Source organism: Gracilinanus agilis, chromosome 2 (assembly GCF_016433145.1).
Source record: "Gracilinanus agilis isolate LMUSP501 chromosome 2, AgileGrace, whole genome shotgun sequence".
In the NCBI taxonomy this organism is placed as follows: Eukaryota; Metazoa; Chordata; class Mammalia; order Didelphimorphia; family Didelphidae; genus Gracilinanus; species Gracilinanus agilis.
Genome location: NC_058131.1, coordinates 561,606,513 through 561,627,929, shown reverse-complemented (window position 1 = coordinate 561,627,929; position 21,417 = coordinate 561,606,513). Strand labels below are relative to the sequence as shown.

General features: G+C 35.6%; 1 protein-coding gene across 1 annotated transcript in view; it reads right to left on the bottom strand.

Annotated features, from left to right (window-relative positions):
* Positions 1–20,764, bottom strand: part of AQP9 (aquaporin 9) — a 73,310-nt gene extending 52,546 nt beyond the window's left edge. The window contains exons 1-3 of the mRNA XM_044662379.1: positions 20,680–20,764; positions 18,036–18,150; positions 17,323–17,449 (exon numbers count right to left, since the gene is read on the bottom strand). Coding sequence (XP_044518314.1) covers positions 17,323–17,449; positions 18,036–18,150; positions 20,680–20,764 — 327 coding nt within the window. The remainder of the gene's footprint in view (positions 1–17,322; positions 17,450–18,035; positions 18,151–20,679) is intronic.
* Positions 20,765–21,417: the final 653 nt, after the last annotated feature.

The following is a 21,417-nucleotide window of genomic DNA, read 5'->3' as shown; positions in this document are numbered from 1 at the left end:
CAGTCTCAGTAGGTCATGAGAATCTCATCCCTGAGAGGTTTCACCTGGAAGTTCGATGAGTACTTCTGGGGGATTATAGGATTTAGAGAGCATCTAGTTCAACCCAGGGAAGTATTTTTCCCATAGTGACAAAACTAAGTAATAGAACCAGATACTGTGATTCCAAAATGATAGCTATTTCCATTATATCATGCACTAAACTAAATAAATCCTCTTTAGCAGACTGGGAGGAGGGATTAAAGAATCATGGAAAGGGGCGCTAGATTTCTCATTGGATTGAGAGTAAGGCCTAGAGACTAGAGGTCTTAGGTTCAAATTTGGCCGCAGCTACTTCCTAGCTGTGTGACCCTGGGCAAGTCACTTAAACCCCATTGCTCAGCCCTCACCACTCTTCTTCCTTGGAACTAACACTTAAAATTGATCCTAATGGTAAAAAATAAAAAATTTAAAAAAAGGAGATCGTGGGAGGTGGGAAATTTTGCTCTTGGCAGTGAGATAGGAAGGGTCAAGAGTTGATGCTGACCAGCAGTGAGACAATGGCAAGGCAGGGCTCTGCTACCAGAAACTGAATTTAATGATGAGAAGTTGGTGCTATGTCTGTCACACTGACCTAAGTAGGGAGTTTCCCTGCTCAAAATCTGCTGCTTGTCGGGATGTACCCGTTTGCCTTACTGTGGTACATGGTGAAATTCTTTACTCCCTACTTTCTTTTTGCATCACTACAGCATGGAGAGTTTCCTGCTCTATTTACTTGTTGTCTCTAATTTTATAAGTGATTTTCTCTCCATAAAGAAGACATACTGATTTTTGTTGCATTTTGAGAATGTGTACTATGAGAGTAGATCATGAAAGGGAGAGAAAGTGAAGGGGGAACTGAGTCCAATTGCTTTAGATTTAACTGTGACTTTATATTAAGCTCTCTTGCTCACTGCATAAAAGGAAGACTCATAAATACAATAGGAACTCTCAGCTGACACATACTGGCTGACTGTGTGACCTGAGCAAGTTCCTTAACCCCAAATATTTTAGACAACTCTCCAAGACAGTAAGTTGCAGAAAGAATGCTAACTTGTATTCGGAAGGAATTTCCTCATCTGGGAGTTCTCTATAAGGATGAAACCTCCCCTTAATTTGGCATGGAGCCCTCTCAATAATCTGGATCCAACCTACCTTTGTGTCTTATTTCATGGTACTTCTTTTTGTTTATCCTATGCTTTAAATAACTAGAAAAAACTAATGGCGGGGCAGGGAGACATTTGAACTCCCCCTTTCAGGGCATGAGATGCCTCCCTGTATTATCCCTTTACTTCCTACAAAAGCAAAGAGAGCTTTAAACATAATTTCTAATACAGCCTAAAAGGGTTTGTGACTTTGTTGCCCCATTCAGCCTGTTCTGCAACTGGAAAGAATGGCTAAACAAGTCCCTAGTGTTAGACAACATAAATTATTATGGCTAATGGATGTTCTGAAGCATCTTGTAGAACTAAAAACCTGGGGCTTCAGGAAAGGTTTATTTACAACTTTGGGCAGAGTTTTCATTGATTTGTGCCCGAGACTTCCTAAGAGGGAGAAAATGCAGGGTCAGGAAAGGTCCCAATATGCCAAGTGGTGGCAGATTTTCCAGGCGTGGTTTCACCTCTTTAATCTCCCAACTGGCAAATAAAATCTCAGTTGGAACAAAAGTGATCACAGTGACCCAAGGTTTAAAGAACTGGAGAGTCTGGTTAAAAATGAGGAGGTGTCTGACGTGTGGGCAGAGACTACCAAAACCAGATAGCCTTCTTCAAGAACAAGCCGGATTTGAGAAGAGACCAGAATAAGAATTAAGGGCTTTATTTATAAGATAGGAACGTCCAACTGCGAGGAAGGGAAAATAGGTAAATGTCAATTCCCAAGAAAATATCACCTCTAAGATCACAAGATCATAGACTTAAGAGATTAAGAAGGACCTTCAAGGCCTTTGAGTCCAACCTCCTTATTTTACAGATGAGAAAACAGATCTAGTGACCAAGGGTTAAGTGATTTGCCTGGGGATACATTCTAATAAATGCCAAGGTGGAATTTGAACCCAAGCATTCCTATATAGAATTCCTACTTCCATTTCCCTAGTTCAGACCTTCATTGCCTCCTGCCTAGGCTATTGTAATAATTTCTTAACTGGTATCCCTGCCTCCTCTTTCCCCACTAAAACCCTTCATTCTACCTTCAAAGAAATTTTTACTGTAACAGGTTTTTTATCTTGTCTTCCCTTTGCTGAAACAGAAATAAAATATTTGCAGTGAATCTCTCCCCCCTGCCCCCAACTACTCAATGCAACTCCTTATTGGCAAGAGAGCTGATGGGAAGTCCTATACTCTATCCATTCTATGAAGCTTCCTACCCATTACCCCATCTGAACAACAGAAGAGGAGTCCTCCTCTCAGCTCCTGACTTGATATGATTACACATATGTAATCCTCAACTCTTGCCCTCATGTAATTTTGAGGAGGAGAAAGAAAACTGAATGGTCATTTTTAAAAAAGTTCTCTGACCATGTTACCACAGTGATGACTGGTCAGTTAAAAAGGCCCATTTCTTGTCCAGCCAATAGAGGATATATTTCTGGTGAGTTTAAAGCCACATCCAAAAGTTGCTGAGAGAGTCCCATCCCCTGGATATGTGATACTTAGAGGAAACTTTTTGGAAAGGAAATTACTCAGTCTTCAGCTCATACCTGAACTAAAGTTTCTGAGGCCTTTTCTTTACAAGGTAGTTTCAGAAATAACTGGAAGAGCTACTTCACTCATGCCACTTGACTGGACATCTGACCTTTCCCTGCCCAAGAGCAATACAAAAAAGAAATCTTATAAATAACCCTTCCTGTCACCTAAACAATGAACTATTTTTAAATTTTATTTTAAAAGCATCACTGCTGGGACCTGTGGTTTAATTAATGTCCAATAGAATTGGGAGACAGCTAGGTGGCCCAGGGGTACACAATCTTAGACCTGGAGTCAGGAAGATATAAGTTTAAATCTGGTCTCAAAAAAGTAGTAATAGTGGTAGTAGTAGTAGTAGTAGTAGTAGTAGTAGTAGTAGTAGTAGTAGTTGTTGTTGTTGTTGTTGTTGTTGTTGTTGTTGTATAGTTGGAAAATCTTGAACCCCTGGAACTGCATTGCCCAAAATTCCTTTCTGTATTACGCGAAATTCCTTTTGCTGTTCATATACAGGCGTCATTACATGGTCTGTATATAGTTTGGGTTCGCTTTGCCACACTCTCTTTCTTCCATGTGAATTAAGTGGTGAAAGTTCCCTGTGTTCTCTGTCTCTCTAGTTAAATATTAATGTCTTTATAAATACTATACTTTGGAGATATTGATATTAATTTTAAAATCTACAAGTAGTAGTAGTAGTAGTAGTAGTAGTAGTAGTAGTAGTAGTAGTAGAAGTAGTAGTAATAGTAGTGGTAGTAATAGTAGTTGTAGTAGCAGCAGCAGCAGCAGTAGCAGTATTAGCAGTAGTAGTAGTTTTAGTAGTGGTACTGATGAATTAATTTCTCTGGTACTTGATTAGTTCACTCCTGGTGGGTTGAACCTCAAAGCATAAGTAATTTCTTTCAGCCATCTTCCGCACATGAGTTTGGTTTCAAATCCCTTTTACCCTTGCAGCTTCTTGGTACATATAGAATAGAGTCTGTCTTTAGGTAGGTTGCATACTCTCTTCTAGCCAAATGATCTGTCCTCGTGTATTAGTTTCTTCTCAAGTTTAGTTTAAACATAAGTGAGCCAAGCCCTTGCCGGCCACTTGGAAGCTGAAATCATCACTTTAATCCTAGGGACAAAGTAGGAGTCCATCCTAGGCACAGGTAGACAGGTTCAAATGCAAAAATCGGGAAGGGACAGGATGGGATCAGGAAGCATCCCAATTTAAGTTAATTTAGGTGACCCTGAATAAAACAGGTTCTTAAGAATGAGCTTCATGGATTTTGAGAGTGGAAGACCTGGGATCAAATCTTTCCTCACACAGTATTAGCTAGATGTCCATTAGAAAGTCACTTAACTTCTTTGAGACTCAGTTTCCTCATCTGTCAAGGGAATAATAATAACCATAGTGCCTTAAGATATCCATCAGACTGTTCTCTTCTCTGTATACACGACCTCACCTAGACCATTTCATACCAATGAATGTCAGTCTTATTGTTGGTGATCTTTCGGAGAGAGGGATTAGACAAGCTTTATCGGGGGTCTGTTTTTGTGTCCTTTCAGTTAACAATCCTTCCAGTCAGAAAATTGTTTCAGCATTTAGAAACGTTTGTTGCCAAAAACATATAGGCTCTTCAAATGCAACATTGAATGCCATAGCGCCTGATAATCAGTGGGCACTTAAACTGTATAATGCCTGATTGGCTAACCAAGAGTCCTCATCACTCATTCATTCATTCGACAAACATTTATTTGTACTAAGCAAAGGTGCTGGGTGGGAGCCAATATATCAAGTTTAGATAAGATGTGGTTCCCTGACTTTATCAAATTTATAATATAATAGTGGGATGCTTTAAAATTTAGCACTATACTTCTAAGTATCAAGCCCTCTAGTACTGACTAGCACTTTCTGTAGTAGGCTGCATGGAGCAATATTAAGTTTTCAGTCAGAAGAACTGGGTTCAAATCTGTCACTTACTATGGTATAACTTTGGACAAATCTACCTCTCTAAGGCCCTGTTCTTCATTTATAAAATGAGGGAATAGCTTAGATGAGAAGTGCTCAAAGATTGTACCACAGCACACCAGTGTGCCCAAGGTAATGCCAGTTGTACCATAAAATTTCAGAAGATATTGCAAATAAGAAAATGTTTAAATTTAATTTTATTTAACCACCTCTGGCTCTTAACATGGTAAGAAGTCTGCTCACAAATAAACAAAACTTTACTATATTACATATGTGTGCTTATAATACATATATTATTGTTATATGTATAAATTTATTAATATATATACCATGTACATATATGTATACACCTTAAAACGTGTCAAATCTTGTGTGTTTTTCTCTTTGTTTTTTTTAGCTCGCCTAGAATTCAACAAAGTTGAACATCCTTATTAAAGGGAAACTGCACAGGTTCCGTTCTTCTGATTCTCCCTTAACATTGCCAGTATAAAAGTTCATAGTGTACCTCCTTTCTTCAAAATCAAGAATATGACTATTTTATGAGCAAAAAAAAAAAAGGGGAGGGGGAAGGGTTGAGAAACATTGTACTAGATGATCTCTACGGTGCTGCCCTCTCTTCCAGGTCTTAATCTAGGGTGACAGGATGCACTGTGCCAACAAACTGCACTTCCTGTAGAGTAGGTCTGTATAGGATTTATCTAAAAATGCCTTTTCTGCCAGCTGAACTGAACCCAGGCATATTTACTGCATATCAGAAGTTGTTTTATTTTTTATTGCTAGAAGGAAGTGTGGTCATGTTTGCAGTGCCTAAAGGAAAACAGCGATAAGAGTGCCAGAATGGTTAGGGGTCATTTGCAGGGTGCCCAGGAAAAGAAATGCAGCCCATGGGTAAAGAAACTGCTTTTGTGTGCCTGTGATTAGTTGGTCTTTTGAATGATTCACTGGCTGGTGGGTAGAATATAGGAACGGAGGTGAGACACATGTATAATAGTAATAATAGTGTCTCATATTTGTGTAGCATTTTGAAATGTACATGACACGTGCAAAAATGTTCTTATTTCAATCCATGAGGATTTAAGCTCTGTTTTTATAGATGAGAAAACTGACTACAAGTAGTGGCAGTGCTGGGACTAGAACATAAGCATAATCCATTATATTACACAGCTGGTGAAGAAAAAAAAAAAGGAAAAAAATCTTACTATTTAAAACAAAAAAAAAACCCCTTACCTTCTGTCTTAGAGCCAATACTATATATTGGTTCCAAGGCAGAAGCGTGGAAGGGCTAGACAATTGGGGTTAAGTGACTTGCCCAAGAAGTGTTGATTCTAATATCCCTATCTTTTTTTTTTTTTTTTTTTGAGGGGGCAGAAAACTAGCTTTTCCAATTGAACGATCTATCTTTCCTAATTGGGTCAGGCAGTTCCAAAGCGAGGGCAGGAAATGTATTAGCAGGAAAACAGTACAAATCGAGGGATGGAGTCACAGGAGAACCAAGTGAAGGCTTTCAGAATGCTAACACCAGGGAGGAGGGACCTAACCCGGAATATAAACTAATAGTACATTTTTACTCCATTTTTTTATATTTGAGGCATGGGATATACATACTTAACTCTATGAGACAAATCTTATGCTTATGGCTAGGGAAGGGAAAGTCAAAAAAGACTGATTTCTGTTCACTTTATACAGAACTTGCCTTTTGTATATCTCCTTTGTGGAAAAATTTAAAATTAATATTTGATATCTCCAAAGTATAATATTTATAGAGATTTATTAATATTTAACTAGAGAACACAGAGAACGTTCCCCACTCACTTCACGTGGAAGAGAGAGCTAGGACAACAAAGACTGTTCAACACTCAATTCACGTGGAAGAGAGAGGGAGAGGGACGTTCAATCAAAACTTATAATCACGCAAAAGAAGAACATAAATAGAAAGGAAAAGGAATTGTGGGTAATACAGAAAGGAATACTGGGCAATGCAGTTCCAGGGATTCAAGATTTTCCAACTATACACTTACTATATGTGTTTTATATATATCTATTTCCTCAAGTTAGTGACTTTTTGCAATATTCAGACAAATGTAATTAATCTCTCATTATGTGGCTTAATAGCAGGCATACTTAAGAGTCTGATTAGCTTTTAGTCCTAGGTCTGCCATACAACATAGGTTAAATAATTTCTTTATGACTCAATTTCTCCATCTTGTAAAAGGGGACCAACCACCCTTTCACCTCTATCCCCTTGCTAGAAAGATAAATGAAATTACAGAAGCATAAGTTGCAAGAACTTGCAAAGAAGGAAACAAAATATTTATTAAGCACCTACTATGTATCACACACTGTGCTAAGCACTTTACAAATAGTATCTTATGCAATTCTCGGTCAAGGTAGGTGCTATTATTATCCCCATTTTATGGCTGAGGAAACCTAGGCAGCCAAAGATGAAGGGACTTATCCAGTGTCATACAGTCACTAAGACTCTGAGGCCACATCTGGACTTCACAGATTCAACATTGTGTGCACTATGGCGCTACCTAGTACTTCTTTGGGGAAAGGGAATAGAAAGTCTAGGAAGTATGAGTAAAAATTGGAAAACAAGTGCCCTCTCATATAGTAGAAAGGAGGTCAGATCTGTAGTTAGTGGATCTGAGTTCAAATTCCAACATTTTTTATTTACTAACTCTGTGACTTGGATTTATATTTTTACCTCTCAAAGTTCTGTTTCCTAGTCTGTGAATTAAAAGTCAGATCAAATAATCTCTAAACTCCCTTCTAACTTTAAATCTTAAGATTAGGCTCTCCTATGATTTCAGTGGGTGTATGATTATATCTTCTAGTACTTTAATTTTTTCATAAATAATAAAGACTTCTAATACTTAGATTTTCTACCTTAGAGGATTTATGAATATCCATATTAAGATATTAGACTAAAAGCAGTCCTGAATAATTTCCTATTAAATGAATTTCAATTTTTAATTCAATCCATGACAAGATTTTCTATTTGACTTTCAATTCTGATAATATATAATTTGATTTCCAAAACTCTTAGACTCTGAACCAGAATTTCTCTGGTTCTTCTTCTCTACTACTTGTACTCTCCATCACTAGGTGATCTTGAACATATATTCTGACAATAACTTAAATAGCTAAAGGTGTTCTGGGACCAAATACATTTGACCAGCTCATGACAAACAATTCTCCTATCTACCAAGGGAAGATTATTGACTTCATGGAAGGATGCCTAACCAGCCCCAGGCAAAACTGGTATGGGTACAATTTGTTTTGGGCAAGCTCCCACTTTTTAATGCAGTTGGCTCTTTCAATGAAGGCCTTTTCCTATGGGTCTTACCACTTAACTCTCATTTCTCCTCCCCCTCAAGGGCTCTATACTCTCTGAGAACAAACTGCCCTGGCATCCCCCACAATGTGTCAGTGGCCAATAGGGATTTAAGATGATACCCATCCTAGGTTGTATTTTATTTTAATGAGGAAGATCAGGAGTGTGAAGGGCCTGGAGATAATCTCATTTGAAAAAATAATTGAAGACATTTGGTAACTGGAGAAAGGGGACAAGAGGGAGACATACAAGTTTTCCTCAATATTTTAAAGGTTATCATATAGGAGAGCAAATTATATTTTCCTAGAGAGCAAAGCCAGGAACAGGTAGAAGTTATTGGGAGGCAGATGTGGAATTAGTAGACTTCACAATAGTTAGAAAAGTCCAGCAATTACTGACTCATGAGGAAATGAGTTCCCTGTCACTGGAAATATTCATATAGAGTCTGGGCGAGTTTGTCAGAGATGTTGTAGAAGAGATTTTCATATTGGAAGGGAAGCTGTTCTTTTTGTTGTTTAGTTATATCTGACTTTGTGACTTCATTTGCCATTTCCTTTTCCAACTCATATTTACAAATGAGAAACTGAGGCAAACAGGATTAAAGAGACTTGCCTAGGGTCACAGGTTAGTAAATATCTGAGGCTAGATTTGAACTCAAGATGATGAATATTCCTAATTCCAGGTCCAGGGTTCTAAGCACTATGCAACCTAGCTATCCCTGAGGTTGTATTAGATAACTACAAAGATCCCTTTCTAAGATTCCATGATTCTACATTTCTTCTCTTCTCTGTAGAAGAGGGAACACAAAGGAAACTGAAGTTCCCCTCCTGGACTAATTCTGCTTAGGAGTAGGATAAGCTCTATGAGGTGTGATTTTGAATGACTCCTATTCTCCTTCTGTGTTCTGTGATACCTAAAGTTCAAAAATTAGAGAACTATTTCCTTTGACTAGGCTTTTTTGTCCCCTGCTAAAAATCATATCAACTAGGGTCTGAAAACACATTACATCTGCCATTTACACTTTATTGTGAATTTTTTTTGGGAGAGGTGGGACTAAGACTAAATTAGACACCAAGGAAGAGACAGAGGTTGTGCTAACCATTTCACAGTTTTGTTTTATGAGCAGTTCTGCTTCCTCTCCTTTTTTAGAGCTCCTATCTGACACATGGTAGATGTACGATCCTTGATAAGTCCTACTTGGTGCTCTAGACAAAGCTCTCTGAGAAGGTGCCAACCTGCATCAATAGAGGGAATTAACTCATTTAGGAGTCCCTGTGTCAGTGAAATCATGGGTCCAGTCCCTATTCCTGTCCTTTTAGAATACAAGTAGATTAAAAAAAAATCCCTACATGAGATAAATGAAGTGGGCATGCCAACTAAAAAAACTAGAAAAAGAATGAATTTAAAATCCCTTGGAAATACAATTGGAAATTTTAAAACTCAAAGGAGAAATTAACAAATTTGAAAGTAAGAGAACTATTGAACTAATAAATAAGAATAAGATTCGGTTTTATGAAAAAAAAGAAATAGATTAAGCATTGACTAATCCGATTAAAAGGAAAGAAGAAAATCAAATAACCACTATTAAAAATGAAAAAGGTAAATTTATCACCAATGAAGCAGAAATTAAAGCAATCATTAGGAGCTATTTTACCCAATATATGATAATAAATCTGACAATCTAGGTGAAATGGATGGATATTTTAAAAAATTGTCCAGATTAATAAAAGAGGAAGTAGAATGCTTAATCCCATACTAGAAAAGGAAATTGAACAAATAATCAAGAATTCCCTAAGAAAAATCTTCAGGGCCAAATAGATTCACAAGGGAATTCTATCCAACATTTAAAGAACAATTAATCCCAATATCATATAGACTGTTTGGTTAATTCCACTAGCTTTTTAGTTGATTTTCTAGGATTCCCTAAGTAGACCATCATCTCATCTGCAAAGAGTGATAGTTTAGTCTCCTCATTGGCTGCTTTAATTCCTTCAATTTCTTTTTCTTCTCTTAATTGCTACCACTAGTGTTGCTAGTACAATGTTGAATAATAGAGGTGATAATGGGCATCCTTGCTTCACTCCTGATCTAACTGGGAAGGATTCTAACATCCCCATTGCAGATGATGCTTGCTGATGGTTTTAAATATATACTATTTATTATTTTTAGGAAAGGCTCATCTATTCCTATACTTTCTAGTGTTTTCATAGGAATGGGCGCTGTGTTTTCTCAAAGGCTTTTTCTGCATCTATTGAGATAATCATGTGATTTCTCTTGGTTTGATTACTGATATGGTCAATTATACAGATGGTTTTCCTAATATTAAACCATCCTTGCATTCCTGGTATAAATCCCACCTGGTCATAGTGAATAATCCTCATGATAACTTGCTGTAGTCTTTTTGTTAGTATTCTATTTAAGATTTTTGCATCTATGTTCATTAAGGAGATTGATCTGTAGTTTTCTTTCTTTCTTTTTGGTCTGTCTGGCTTTGGAATCAATAACATATTTGTGTCATAAAAGGAATTTGGTAAAATTCCTTTGCTTTTTTTGTCAAATAGTTTGTATAGTATTGGGATGCAATTTTTCAAGACCACAATGCAATAAAAATAATGAACAATAAGGGCTTATGGAAAGGCAAATTTAAAATTAATTGGAAACTAAACAATCTAATTCTTCAAAACTAGTAGGTCAAAGAACAAATCAAAGAAACAATTACTCATTTCACTGAAGACAATGACAATGAGGAAATGACATACCAAAATCTATGGGATGCAGGCAAAGTAGTACTTGGGGAAATTTATATCTCTGAGTCCATATATCAACAAATCAGAGAGGAAAGAGGTCAATGAATTGGGCAGGCAACTTAAAAAAAACTAGAAAGAGAACAAATGAAAAATCCCCAGATAAAAACCAAATTGGAAATCCTAAAAAATCAAAGGAGAAATTAATAAAATTGAAGTAAAAGAACTATTGAACTAATAAATAAGATTAGGAGCTGTTACTGAAAAAAAACCCAAACCAGATAAAATACTGAATAATCTAATTTAAAAAAAGAAGAAAATCAAATTAACAGTATCATAAATGAAAAGGGTAACTTCACTTCTAATTAAGAGGAAATTAAGGTAATTATTAAAAACTATTTTGCCAAACTATATGGCAATAAATGACAATCCAGGTGAAATGGGTGAATTTAAAAAAAAATATAAACTGCCTAGATTAACAAAAGAGGAAATAGAATACTGAAACAATCCCATCTCAGAAAAAGAAATTGAACAAGCCATCAAGGAACTTCCTAAGAAAAAATCACCAAGGTCAGATGGATTCACAAGTGAATTTTATCAAACATTTAAAGAACAATTAATCCCCATACTGTATAGACCAGTGATTCCCAAAGTGGGTGCTACCACCCCCTCGTGGGTGCTGCAGCTATCCAGGAGAATGGTGATGGCCACAGGTGCATTTGGGGGCGGTGAATAACTGTAAGGGGGGTGGTGATAGTATGTGACAGAGGGCGCTAAGTAATATTTTTTCTGGAAAGGGGGCTTTAGGCCAAAAAAGTTTGGGAACCACTGGTATAGACTGTTTGAGAAAATAGACAAAGAAGGAGTCCTACCCAAATTCATTTTGTGACACAAATTTGGTGCTGATAACTAAGCCAGAAAGAATTAAAAACAAAGAAAATGGTAGGCCAATTTCCCTAATCAACAGAGATGCATAAATTTTAAATAAAATACTAACAAAGACACTATAGCAACATATCCCAAGGAACATTCAAAATGACCAGGGGGATTTATATCAGGAATGCAAGTTTGGTTTAATATTAGGAAAATTATCAGCATAATTGACCATATTAATATCCAAACTAATAGAAATTACATGATTATTTCACTAGATGTAGAAAAAAAAAACCTTTGACAAAATACAACACACATTCTGATTAAAACATTAGAAAACATAGGAATAAATGGGTCATTTCTTTAAATTACAAATAATATCCATTCTAAAACCAGCAGCAAGTATCATCTGCAATGGGGTTAAACCAGAAGCCTTCCTAATAAGATCAGGACTGATTTAAGGGTGCCCGTTTGTCACCACTATTATTTAATATTGTACTAGAAGTGCTAGCTTTAGCAATAAGAGAAGAAAAAGAAATTGAAGGAGTTAAAGTAGGCAATGAGGAAACCAAACTATCATTTTTCACAGAGGAACTAAAAAACTAGTTGAAATAATTAAATAACTTTAGCAAAGTTGCAGAAGACAAAATAAACCAACATAAAACAATAAATCATCAACATTTCTACATAATACCAACAAAGTTCAGCAGCAAGAGGAAGAAAGAGAAATTCCATTTAAAATAACTCTAGACAATATAAAATATTTGAGAATTTCCTTGTCAAGACAAACATAGAAATTTTGTGAACACAATTACTTTTCACACAAATAAGGTTAGATCTAAACAACTGGAATAACATTAATTGTTCATGGATAGGCTGAGCTAACATAATAAAAGTGATAATTCTGCCTAAATTAATTTATTCAGTTTCATTTCAATAAAACTTCCAAAAATCATTTTATAGAACTAGATAAACAATAAGAAAATTCATCTTGAAGAACAAAAGAACAAGAATATCAAAGGAATTAATAAAAAAAAATCTGAAGGAAAGTGACCTAGCAGTGCCAGATCTCAAACTGTACTATAAAGTAGCAACCATCAAAACAATCTGATAGATAGATTGGTGGATCAATGGAATAGATTAGGGGTAAAAGATCTTAGCAATCTAATGTTTAATAAGCCCCCAAATCCCAGCTTTTGGGATAAGAACTCACTATTTAACAAAAACTGTTGGGAAAACAGTATGGCAGAAACTAGGAATAGACCAGTATCTCACACCCTATACCAAGATAAGGTCAAAATTGGTATATGATTTAGACATTAAAAAGGTGATATAAATAAATTAGAAGAGCACAGAATAGTTTACCTGGAAGACCTATGAAGAAGGGAAGCATTTATGACCAAATAAGACAGAGGAAACATTTTAAGACATAAAATGAATAATTTTGACTGTGTTAAGTTAAAAAAGTTTTTGTACAAAAAAAAAAACAATGTAAGCAAGATTAGAAGAGAAACAACAAACTACAAAAAAATTTTATAACAAATTCTGTGATAAAGGTCTCATTTCTCAAACATAGAGAAAACCAAGTTAAATTTATAAAAAATATAAGCCATTCCCCAATCAATAAATGGTCAAAGGATATGAACAAGCAGTTTTCAGAGGAAGAAATCAAAGTTCTCAATAATATGATAAAATGTTCCAAATCACTCTTGATTAGAGAAATGCAAAATAAAACAACACCTTGGGGGCAGCTGGGTAGCTCAGTGGACTGAGAGCCAGACCTAGAGATGGGAAATCCTAGGTCCAAATCTGGCCTCAGCTACTTCCCAGCTGTGTGACCCTGTGCAAGTCACTTGATCCCCATTGCCTTCCTTACCACTCTTCTGCCTTGGAAGCAATACACAGTATTGACTCCAAGATGGAAGATAAGGGTTTAAAAAACAACAAACAAACAACAACAAAAAACCCAACACCTCAAACCTATCAGATCAGCCAATATGATAATAAAGGAAATTGACAAATGTTGGTGGGTATGTGGCTAAATTGGGACACTAATCCAACTGTGAACTGATCCAACCCATTCTGGAAGGTAATTTGGAACTATGCCCAAAAAGCTATGAAATAGTGCATATCCTTTAGTCCTGTAAAACCATTAATGGGTCTGTATCTAAAGAGAGAATAAAAACAGGGAAAGGACCTACTTGTACAAAATTAATAGCAGTCTTTTTTGTGGTAACAAAGAATTGGAAATTGAGATGTTCATCAATTGGGGAATGACTGAACAAATTGTAGTATATGATGGTGATAGAATACTATTGTGTTATCAGAAATGATGAGCAGGATGATTTCGGAAAAAGCTGGAAAAATACCTACATGAATTGATGCAGAGTGAAATAAATAGAATCAAGAGAACATTGCACACAGTAACAACAGTACTGTGGAAAGATCAGCTCTGAAAGACTTAGCTACTTCTCAGCAATACAATGATCCAGGACAATTCTGAAGGACTTATGACAAAGGAGGCTATATACCTCCAAAGAAAGAACTGTTGGAATTTGAATGCAGATCAAAAAGCATACTATTTTTCACTCAATTTATTTGGGTTTTTATTTTTGGATTTTGGTCTTATATGAATATTCTTTTACAAAAATGACTAATATGGAAATATGTTTTTCATGATAATACATGCATAACCCAGATCAAATTGATGACCATCTCTGAGAAGGGGTAGGGAAGAGAAGGAGGGAGGCAATTTGGATCATATAACTTTAGAAAACTTATGTGGAAAATTGTTATTGTATATAATTAGTAAAATAAAATCTTTACAAAAAATCACTGCATGTAAGAAAATTTTTTTCTCATCATTGACAAATTAACATGATTTGATGTGACACCTCATAGAAGATGATGTCTGTACAGAAACTTGTAAGTTTACTTCTAAACCCATCTTTTTTTTTAACCCTTACTTTTTGTCTTTGCATCAACTCTAAGACAGATGGACAAAGGTTAGGCAATCAGGGTTAAGTGACCTGACCAAATCACGCAGTTAAGAAGTGTCTGAGATCAGATTTGATCCCACATCCTACTGACTCCAAGACTGGCACTCTATCCACTATGTCACCTACCTGCCCCTCTGCCTTTCTTTTTAAGAGATCTTCAGGGCCTTGTTTTGGAAACTAAGGAACAATATAGGAAGAAATCAAAATGTCTGGGTCCGGGATTAACTCTGAAGATAAAGATAAGAATTACCCCTATGATTTCTTGGGTGTGGGACTGCTGGATGAAGTACTTGCTCAATCAATGCAGATCTGTATCTTCTTTACAACTTAAAAGTATTAGTTGCCTGACTTGCCCAGAGTCACAAAGCCAGTCACAAAAGAGTCATGAGGCAGAATTTGAATACATGTCTTCCTGGCTCTGAAGCCAACTAAACCACCCTGTTTCCTTCTAGCCTTCCCTTTTAACCATGAAGAGACATTTTATTTGTTGCTATGTACTTTCAAGTAGCTACTTAGCTCAGTAGACAAAGCATTGGGATTGAAATCAGGAAGACTGATCTTCATGAGTTCGATTCTGGTCTCGGGCACTTACTAGCTGAGTCACTCTGGGCCAAATCACTTACCCCTGTTTACCTCAGTTTCCCCATCTGCAAAACTACTCTAGTATCTTTGCGAAGAAAACACCAAAAAAGATCATACTTAAACAACAATATTAACAATCAAGTAAAATAAGGAAAAGGTCAGCCATGTATTGAGCACCTACTATGTAGAGTAGGAGCAGAATTACACTGAATGACTTTAATGAGCAAATCTATATTTATAGTAGCTTTCAACTCTTGAACCCCAAAGGGGTCAGGCTTACAAAATATGTTCCCATTAAGAAAAGGAGGTCTTGTCTTACTTCTCTGCACATTCATTTTCCTCTCTTTTTCCCTTTTCTGTGAAATACCCAAGTATTCTTAAACTGCTTTGCTTCAATTTTTTGCTCTTTTTTTGTTATTTGCATTAGCTTCTAAAAATGCAGTTTTGTGCTCTGGTCCCCTTAAGAATTAACAAAACAGCACAATGATTCCCACTTTACAATGTATTATCCTGCAGGAAATAAGTCTAGTATAGAAAATCTAGGGAACTGGTTACCCTGAGCCTTACTAGTAGCCTCCACCCTCTACCCTTTTAAGTTTAGGGAGAATGGATTTTCATAGTAGTAGAGGAGGATGTTCTGGATATAACAGGAAGGGAGCATCATGGCTCCATGTTTGGGCCATTTTAGCAAAAAAAAAAAAAAAAAAGTAAAATGAGGCATTTTGGAGGCCAGGAGCTCCCCACCTTAGGAAAATCATTTCCCCTCCCTCTGCCCACTTAGTCAAGTAGAGGGTTGGCCAAGATCATCTCTAAAGATTTCTTCCAGCTCTAAATCTATGATCTGATTACTTTGTTCAATCTATTTTCCCCTAGTGCAATGTGTTCATGATTGGTTAATGTGACATACTAGTTCAAAAAAAAAGATTTCCAGCATGCTGTTACACATGTTAACACTCAATATTGAGTTAGCACTCAATCGAATTCTTAAAATGAAATAAAATGAAGTTGATATCAAAGAATGAATAATGTACCTCACAGAAGATTCTTTCAAAGCCCTTAAGAAGTTAAATATCTCTAATGTATTCCTTGTGAATAAGAGCCAGGGGTTATTTGTACCTGCTGTTAAAAATCCTAAGGCAGGCTTGTTTTTTTTTTTTCTTGAACAAATATCACAAGTTTTAAGTTGGAAATAAACACCCAATTTGTTGCAGAAACCAATAATTGAATGCTCCAGTATTAGCTTGAATCTGGAGACTATAGTAGGATTTATGTAGGAGTAAACAGTGGTAAAGGAAAATCAAAAGCAATGGACTTAGCTAGTAGATTTTCATAATAATCCACCAATATTTGCAAAGACCCTTTAAAGTTAAGAAAACAAATAAATAAATAAATAAACAAACAAATAAATAAATAAATAAATAATGGAAAAAATTAATAATTTAAAAATAAGATAAAGTTTGAAGATTCTTAGAAATTGCTCTTGGTTATAGTAAGAAGATAGAGGGAAATGCAGAGCACCAAAGTTCAAAAGAAGAAAAAAAAAAGAGTTCGGGAATTAAAAAAAAATAGTTACCTGAATGTAATATCTATTGTCCCATGTTATTTCTACTTAATGCCCTGTATCCTTCATTACCCAGCTACTAATCTGTCAAATACAATCATTGCCAAGTCCTTGCTTAACTATGACAGGATATTTCAACCATCTGCTTATTGATCTTCTGAAATGATTTCAAGTGACCAGTTTTTTTGCTATATAAGCCAGTCTAGGTCATTCTAGGCGAATCATTCCTGTGAGGATCAAATGAAATAATATATGTAAAATCCTTGGCAGACATTGAAGTGATAAAGAAATGATTAAGAAATGATTATTGTTATTATAATTGTTGTCATTATTATTGTTAATATCATTATTAACAGGACACCAAAACTTTCCCATCAGTCTGTGTTGAGATAATATAGTATTATACACAGAAAAGATGGGTTAACAAATAATAATTGGATAGCAGTGATCTGATGATTTTATAGCAATATAAAAGAGATTGTTGCATTAGGACTATGTTCTAGCCAAAATGGGAGGAAAACCATATAGATCAGAGGCATTCTTAAGTTAGAAAATAAAAGGAAATCAGATTACACTTACAACCATCACAAATGTCCCTAGGAGTTCTGCAATCATTTCTTTGACCAAGTCGTTCTTCAGGATAATTTTTTCTTTAAAGCTTTTTTCCAATTTTCTGTCCATATCCAGCACTTTGTTGCTACGTGTTCTGGAAAAAGCAGGTAACACTTGTCAGTTGAGGTGGCACTCCTCAGTTAAGGTTAGACTGGATGGTTCTTACAGCAGCTAGACTTCTATGACTTCACTGACACATGGAACCTGAAGACTTTGACATCTGCTTATAAATTCATAAAGACAGTTAATGGAATTCTCTGACTGTACAAACCTGGACCCAACCATTCAGCGTGACCTAATACTTTGTTTGGTGAGGTTCTCATTCCCTATTTTCAGCTGTTTTTTTTATTTGCAAGTTGGAACCTCAATTCTCAAAAGCTGACTCCTTTTGTGCCCGAGGGATTAATCATTACCTTTATTTTCAAGGTAATTTTTTTTTTTTTTTGCTGTCCTTTTTTTTTTCCCCAGGAGATGAGAAAAGAGATCTTATGCTGGATGTCTTGCCAAACCACAGCTACAGGCTCAAGTCCAGAGGAGATTTACATGTTACACAATTTCTGCCTTCTAAATTTTTTTTTCTTTTCTGAAGTAAGTGGCTGGGGTGTGGTTTGGACTTGTAAAACCCAAAGTATATATGTCTAAAGCAAACATTTATTTTTTGTCAAACCTAGAGAACATACATTGGAAAACCAGTTATGGATCTTTGGTTTGATAGGGCTCTGGAGATTAAATCGTCGTCTTCATACATATTTCGTAAACTTGTCTGAGATAGGCCAAGATCATCTATTCCAGACTCTAGATGGAGAAACACAGAAAGAAAAACAAAAAACAAAAAACCAAAGATTTGCCCAAATTCGGATAGAAAGGCCTTAAAAATTGATATAGTAGAGAAATATACCACCCAAGTAAAATAGGTTACTAAAATCAATGTGACTGGGTAGGTAATATCTTGAGATACCTTGCAATTGTCAGATCAATTAGATTTTTCACCTAGGGGAACTTCCTGGCTAAAACCCAAAATTTCATGGACTCCATTCCATTGCAAAGGAGCATTTGGACCCAATAAGAAAGGAGTAAATTGTTGCAGCCTGAATTTCTAGGGTGATGATTGCTTACTGGGCCAGAAGAATTATGTCTAAATGAAAAAAAATATAGATAGGGAAGGAAACAAAGACCAATGTTGTCTACTCGGTAATGATTCATAAAAGTTAGCCTCTATTTAGAATCAGGTTCAATTATTTTTATTGGACACAATGAAATTAAATGGCAGACCATTATTTAGAACTTGCTTCTGGTCATTTCAAATACTAAAGCCATTGTTTCTAAATTTATATGGAGTAGAAGAAATAGAATCTACTCATATCTGAGAACCTGAGCTGTATCAAAGGCTTTTCAAAGCAATGAAACCTACTATTGATATTGTATTTGGCCTTTCAAGCCTTCCATAGTTACTGGTTCCCATCTATGCCTTCTAACTCTTCAGGAGGTCATCAGTCATTTCCTTCCTAAGAGGTAGGCAAGTTGGAAGAAAGGTAAGAGTAAGAGAGGGAAGAAAATTAGCAAATAGTCCATAAAAGCAATGGACTGTTACTCTCCTTACAAAGAAACCTTTGAAACAATGATCAATTGCAATAAATACTTTGTATGGTCCACTCTGTGCCATAATTTAGAGATCCAATATGACCTATAGTAATGGGACCTAGATTTGGAATCAGGAGGACCTGTGTTCAAATATTTCCTTAACAATTAAATGTTTCTGAGCTTTGGTTTCTTCATTTATAAGATGAAGAAGATGATCGTTTATAAGAGAAAATAATGTTGGAACTACTTGTCTCTCATAATTATTTATGGAATTCAAATGCTGTAATAGATATATGCCTTGCAAGCTTTAAAGCATTTCATATGTACTAATTATTATTATTATTATTTTGCATATAGATGTGAGAAAAGAGGTCAGCCAAATTGTAATGGAGCTTTTTACTTTTCTTTTTTTTTTTTCCTGTCATCAAGAAAAAAATTATTCTTCAAATTCCCTCAATAGACAACTGGTGGCATAGTGAATAGAATGATAAACCTGAAGTCAGGAAGACCTGAGTTCAAATATGGCCTCAGACACTTATGAGCTATGTTACCACAGGCAAGTCACTAAACCTCTGTTTACCTGTTTCCTCAATTTAAAATGGGCATAATGATAATACCTACCTCACAGTATTATTGTGAAGATCATTTAAGATATTTGTTTAAAAAGCACTTAGCACAATGTCTGGCACATAACTGATACTATAAAAATGCTTATTTCCTCCCTCCTTTCCTGTTTTCACCATCCTAACTCCCAAAACAAATTCACCTAAACTTCAAAACCAATTAGAAAAATCTATACATTCATGAGAGGAAGGGATGGTGGTGATGTCTACAGATACATAATTCATAACTCCAGTGGTCCATAAGAATCCTTTATACTTGCTAACTCATCACTAGGAGGTTAATAATTAGATCTCTTTCAACTTTTAGGCCTGAATTAGAATTCATTTATACATGTATTCATTCATTCATCCAACATATATAAGGAACCTAAAATATGTGAATTCATTGAACTAGATGCTATGAGTATGAAGAAGGTAAATTACAAAGGTGTATTTCAGAGTCTCTGAACTAAAGAAGGCTTCAGAAGAATGGAGGAGGTTTGATATACAAATCATACCTTGATACTCATCATTAATTCATTCCATAGTTCCAGAAGGCAGGTCAAGTACCAAAAAGGTTGTATACCAAATAAATTTTTCCCATAAGGAATAATGTAAACTGAATTAATCTGTTCTGGACACCCAGAAAACCCAGATTTTATTAGGCATTATATGCATTAAGGGAGCCATATTTTACTAAATAAATATTGATAATACATAGATAAATAATAATTGGATCAAGTAAAGTAATTTTAACTTAATTTACCTGTATTGAAAGGAGTTATAGGGATGGTGGAGAAATGTTATAGTCTGGAAGAGGAGGTTCCTTACATAATATCTGAGGGCAACTACTCTTCTGGAATTCTTTCTCTTTCTCTTTTCTGTTCCTTATCACCACTGAATCCTGCTTAAAGATTCAGCAAGTGTAAGCTTCACAAAAAAAAACCTATCCAATGATGTCTGTTTATGCCTGCATTTGAAAATTCCTTTAAAGAGGGAAATGGTCTGATTTAACAAATTTATAATTCTGCTTGTTAAACTTTATCAGGGTGATAGTTTTGAACAGTTTTACCTTTCCACCAATTTTGCACACATTTCCTTTATTAATGAAGTGGAGAATTCTCCTTTGTCCCCTCCTTACCTGAAGAAAACTCCCCTATCACTAGTGGATCGCTTTGTCCTCCATGCCGCTCAAATTTGCTGTGCGTTGAGCCTGGAGGAGGCATAGTCTCTGGGAGATCACCAAGTTCAAGCAAGTGCGCTGAATGCCTAGCAAACGTGTAATACTGAGACAATCTTTTCTCATCAAAAGGTGTTGAATACCAAATTCAAGAAGTTCCCAAATTGTTGAGTACCAAGGTTTGACTATATAGAAATAGGAAAAGTATAAAAAAGAGACAACAGGGAAGTGTTAACAGAGGGAAAGTTTACTTCCAGCTATTGGCAATCAGGGCAAGTTTCTTAGAAGATATTGATATTGAACCTAATTTTGAAGAATGGACAAGACTTCAAGTAAAGAGTGTTCCTTCACCTAAAAGGCTAAAAAAAGAAAAAATAAAAAAATATTGTGCTTGTCCTTTGACTAAGCAATAGCACTAATAGGACTGTATCCCAAAGAGATCAAAGAAAAAGAAAAAGGATTCACATGTACAAAAATATTCATAGCAGCTCTTTTTTTTGGTGTCAAAAAATTGGAAACTGAAGGAATGCCCATCAATCTGTGAATGGCTAAACAAGTTGTGTTACATATATGACTGTTTTAAAATACAACTGTGTTTTAAGAAATATGCTAGGTGGAATACTACTGAACCATAAAAAAGATAAGCAGGTTAAATTTTTTTAAAAAATTGGAAAAACCTACATGAAAAAATGAAGAGTG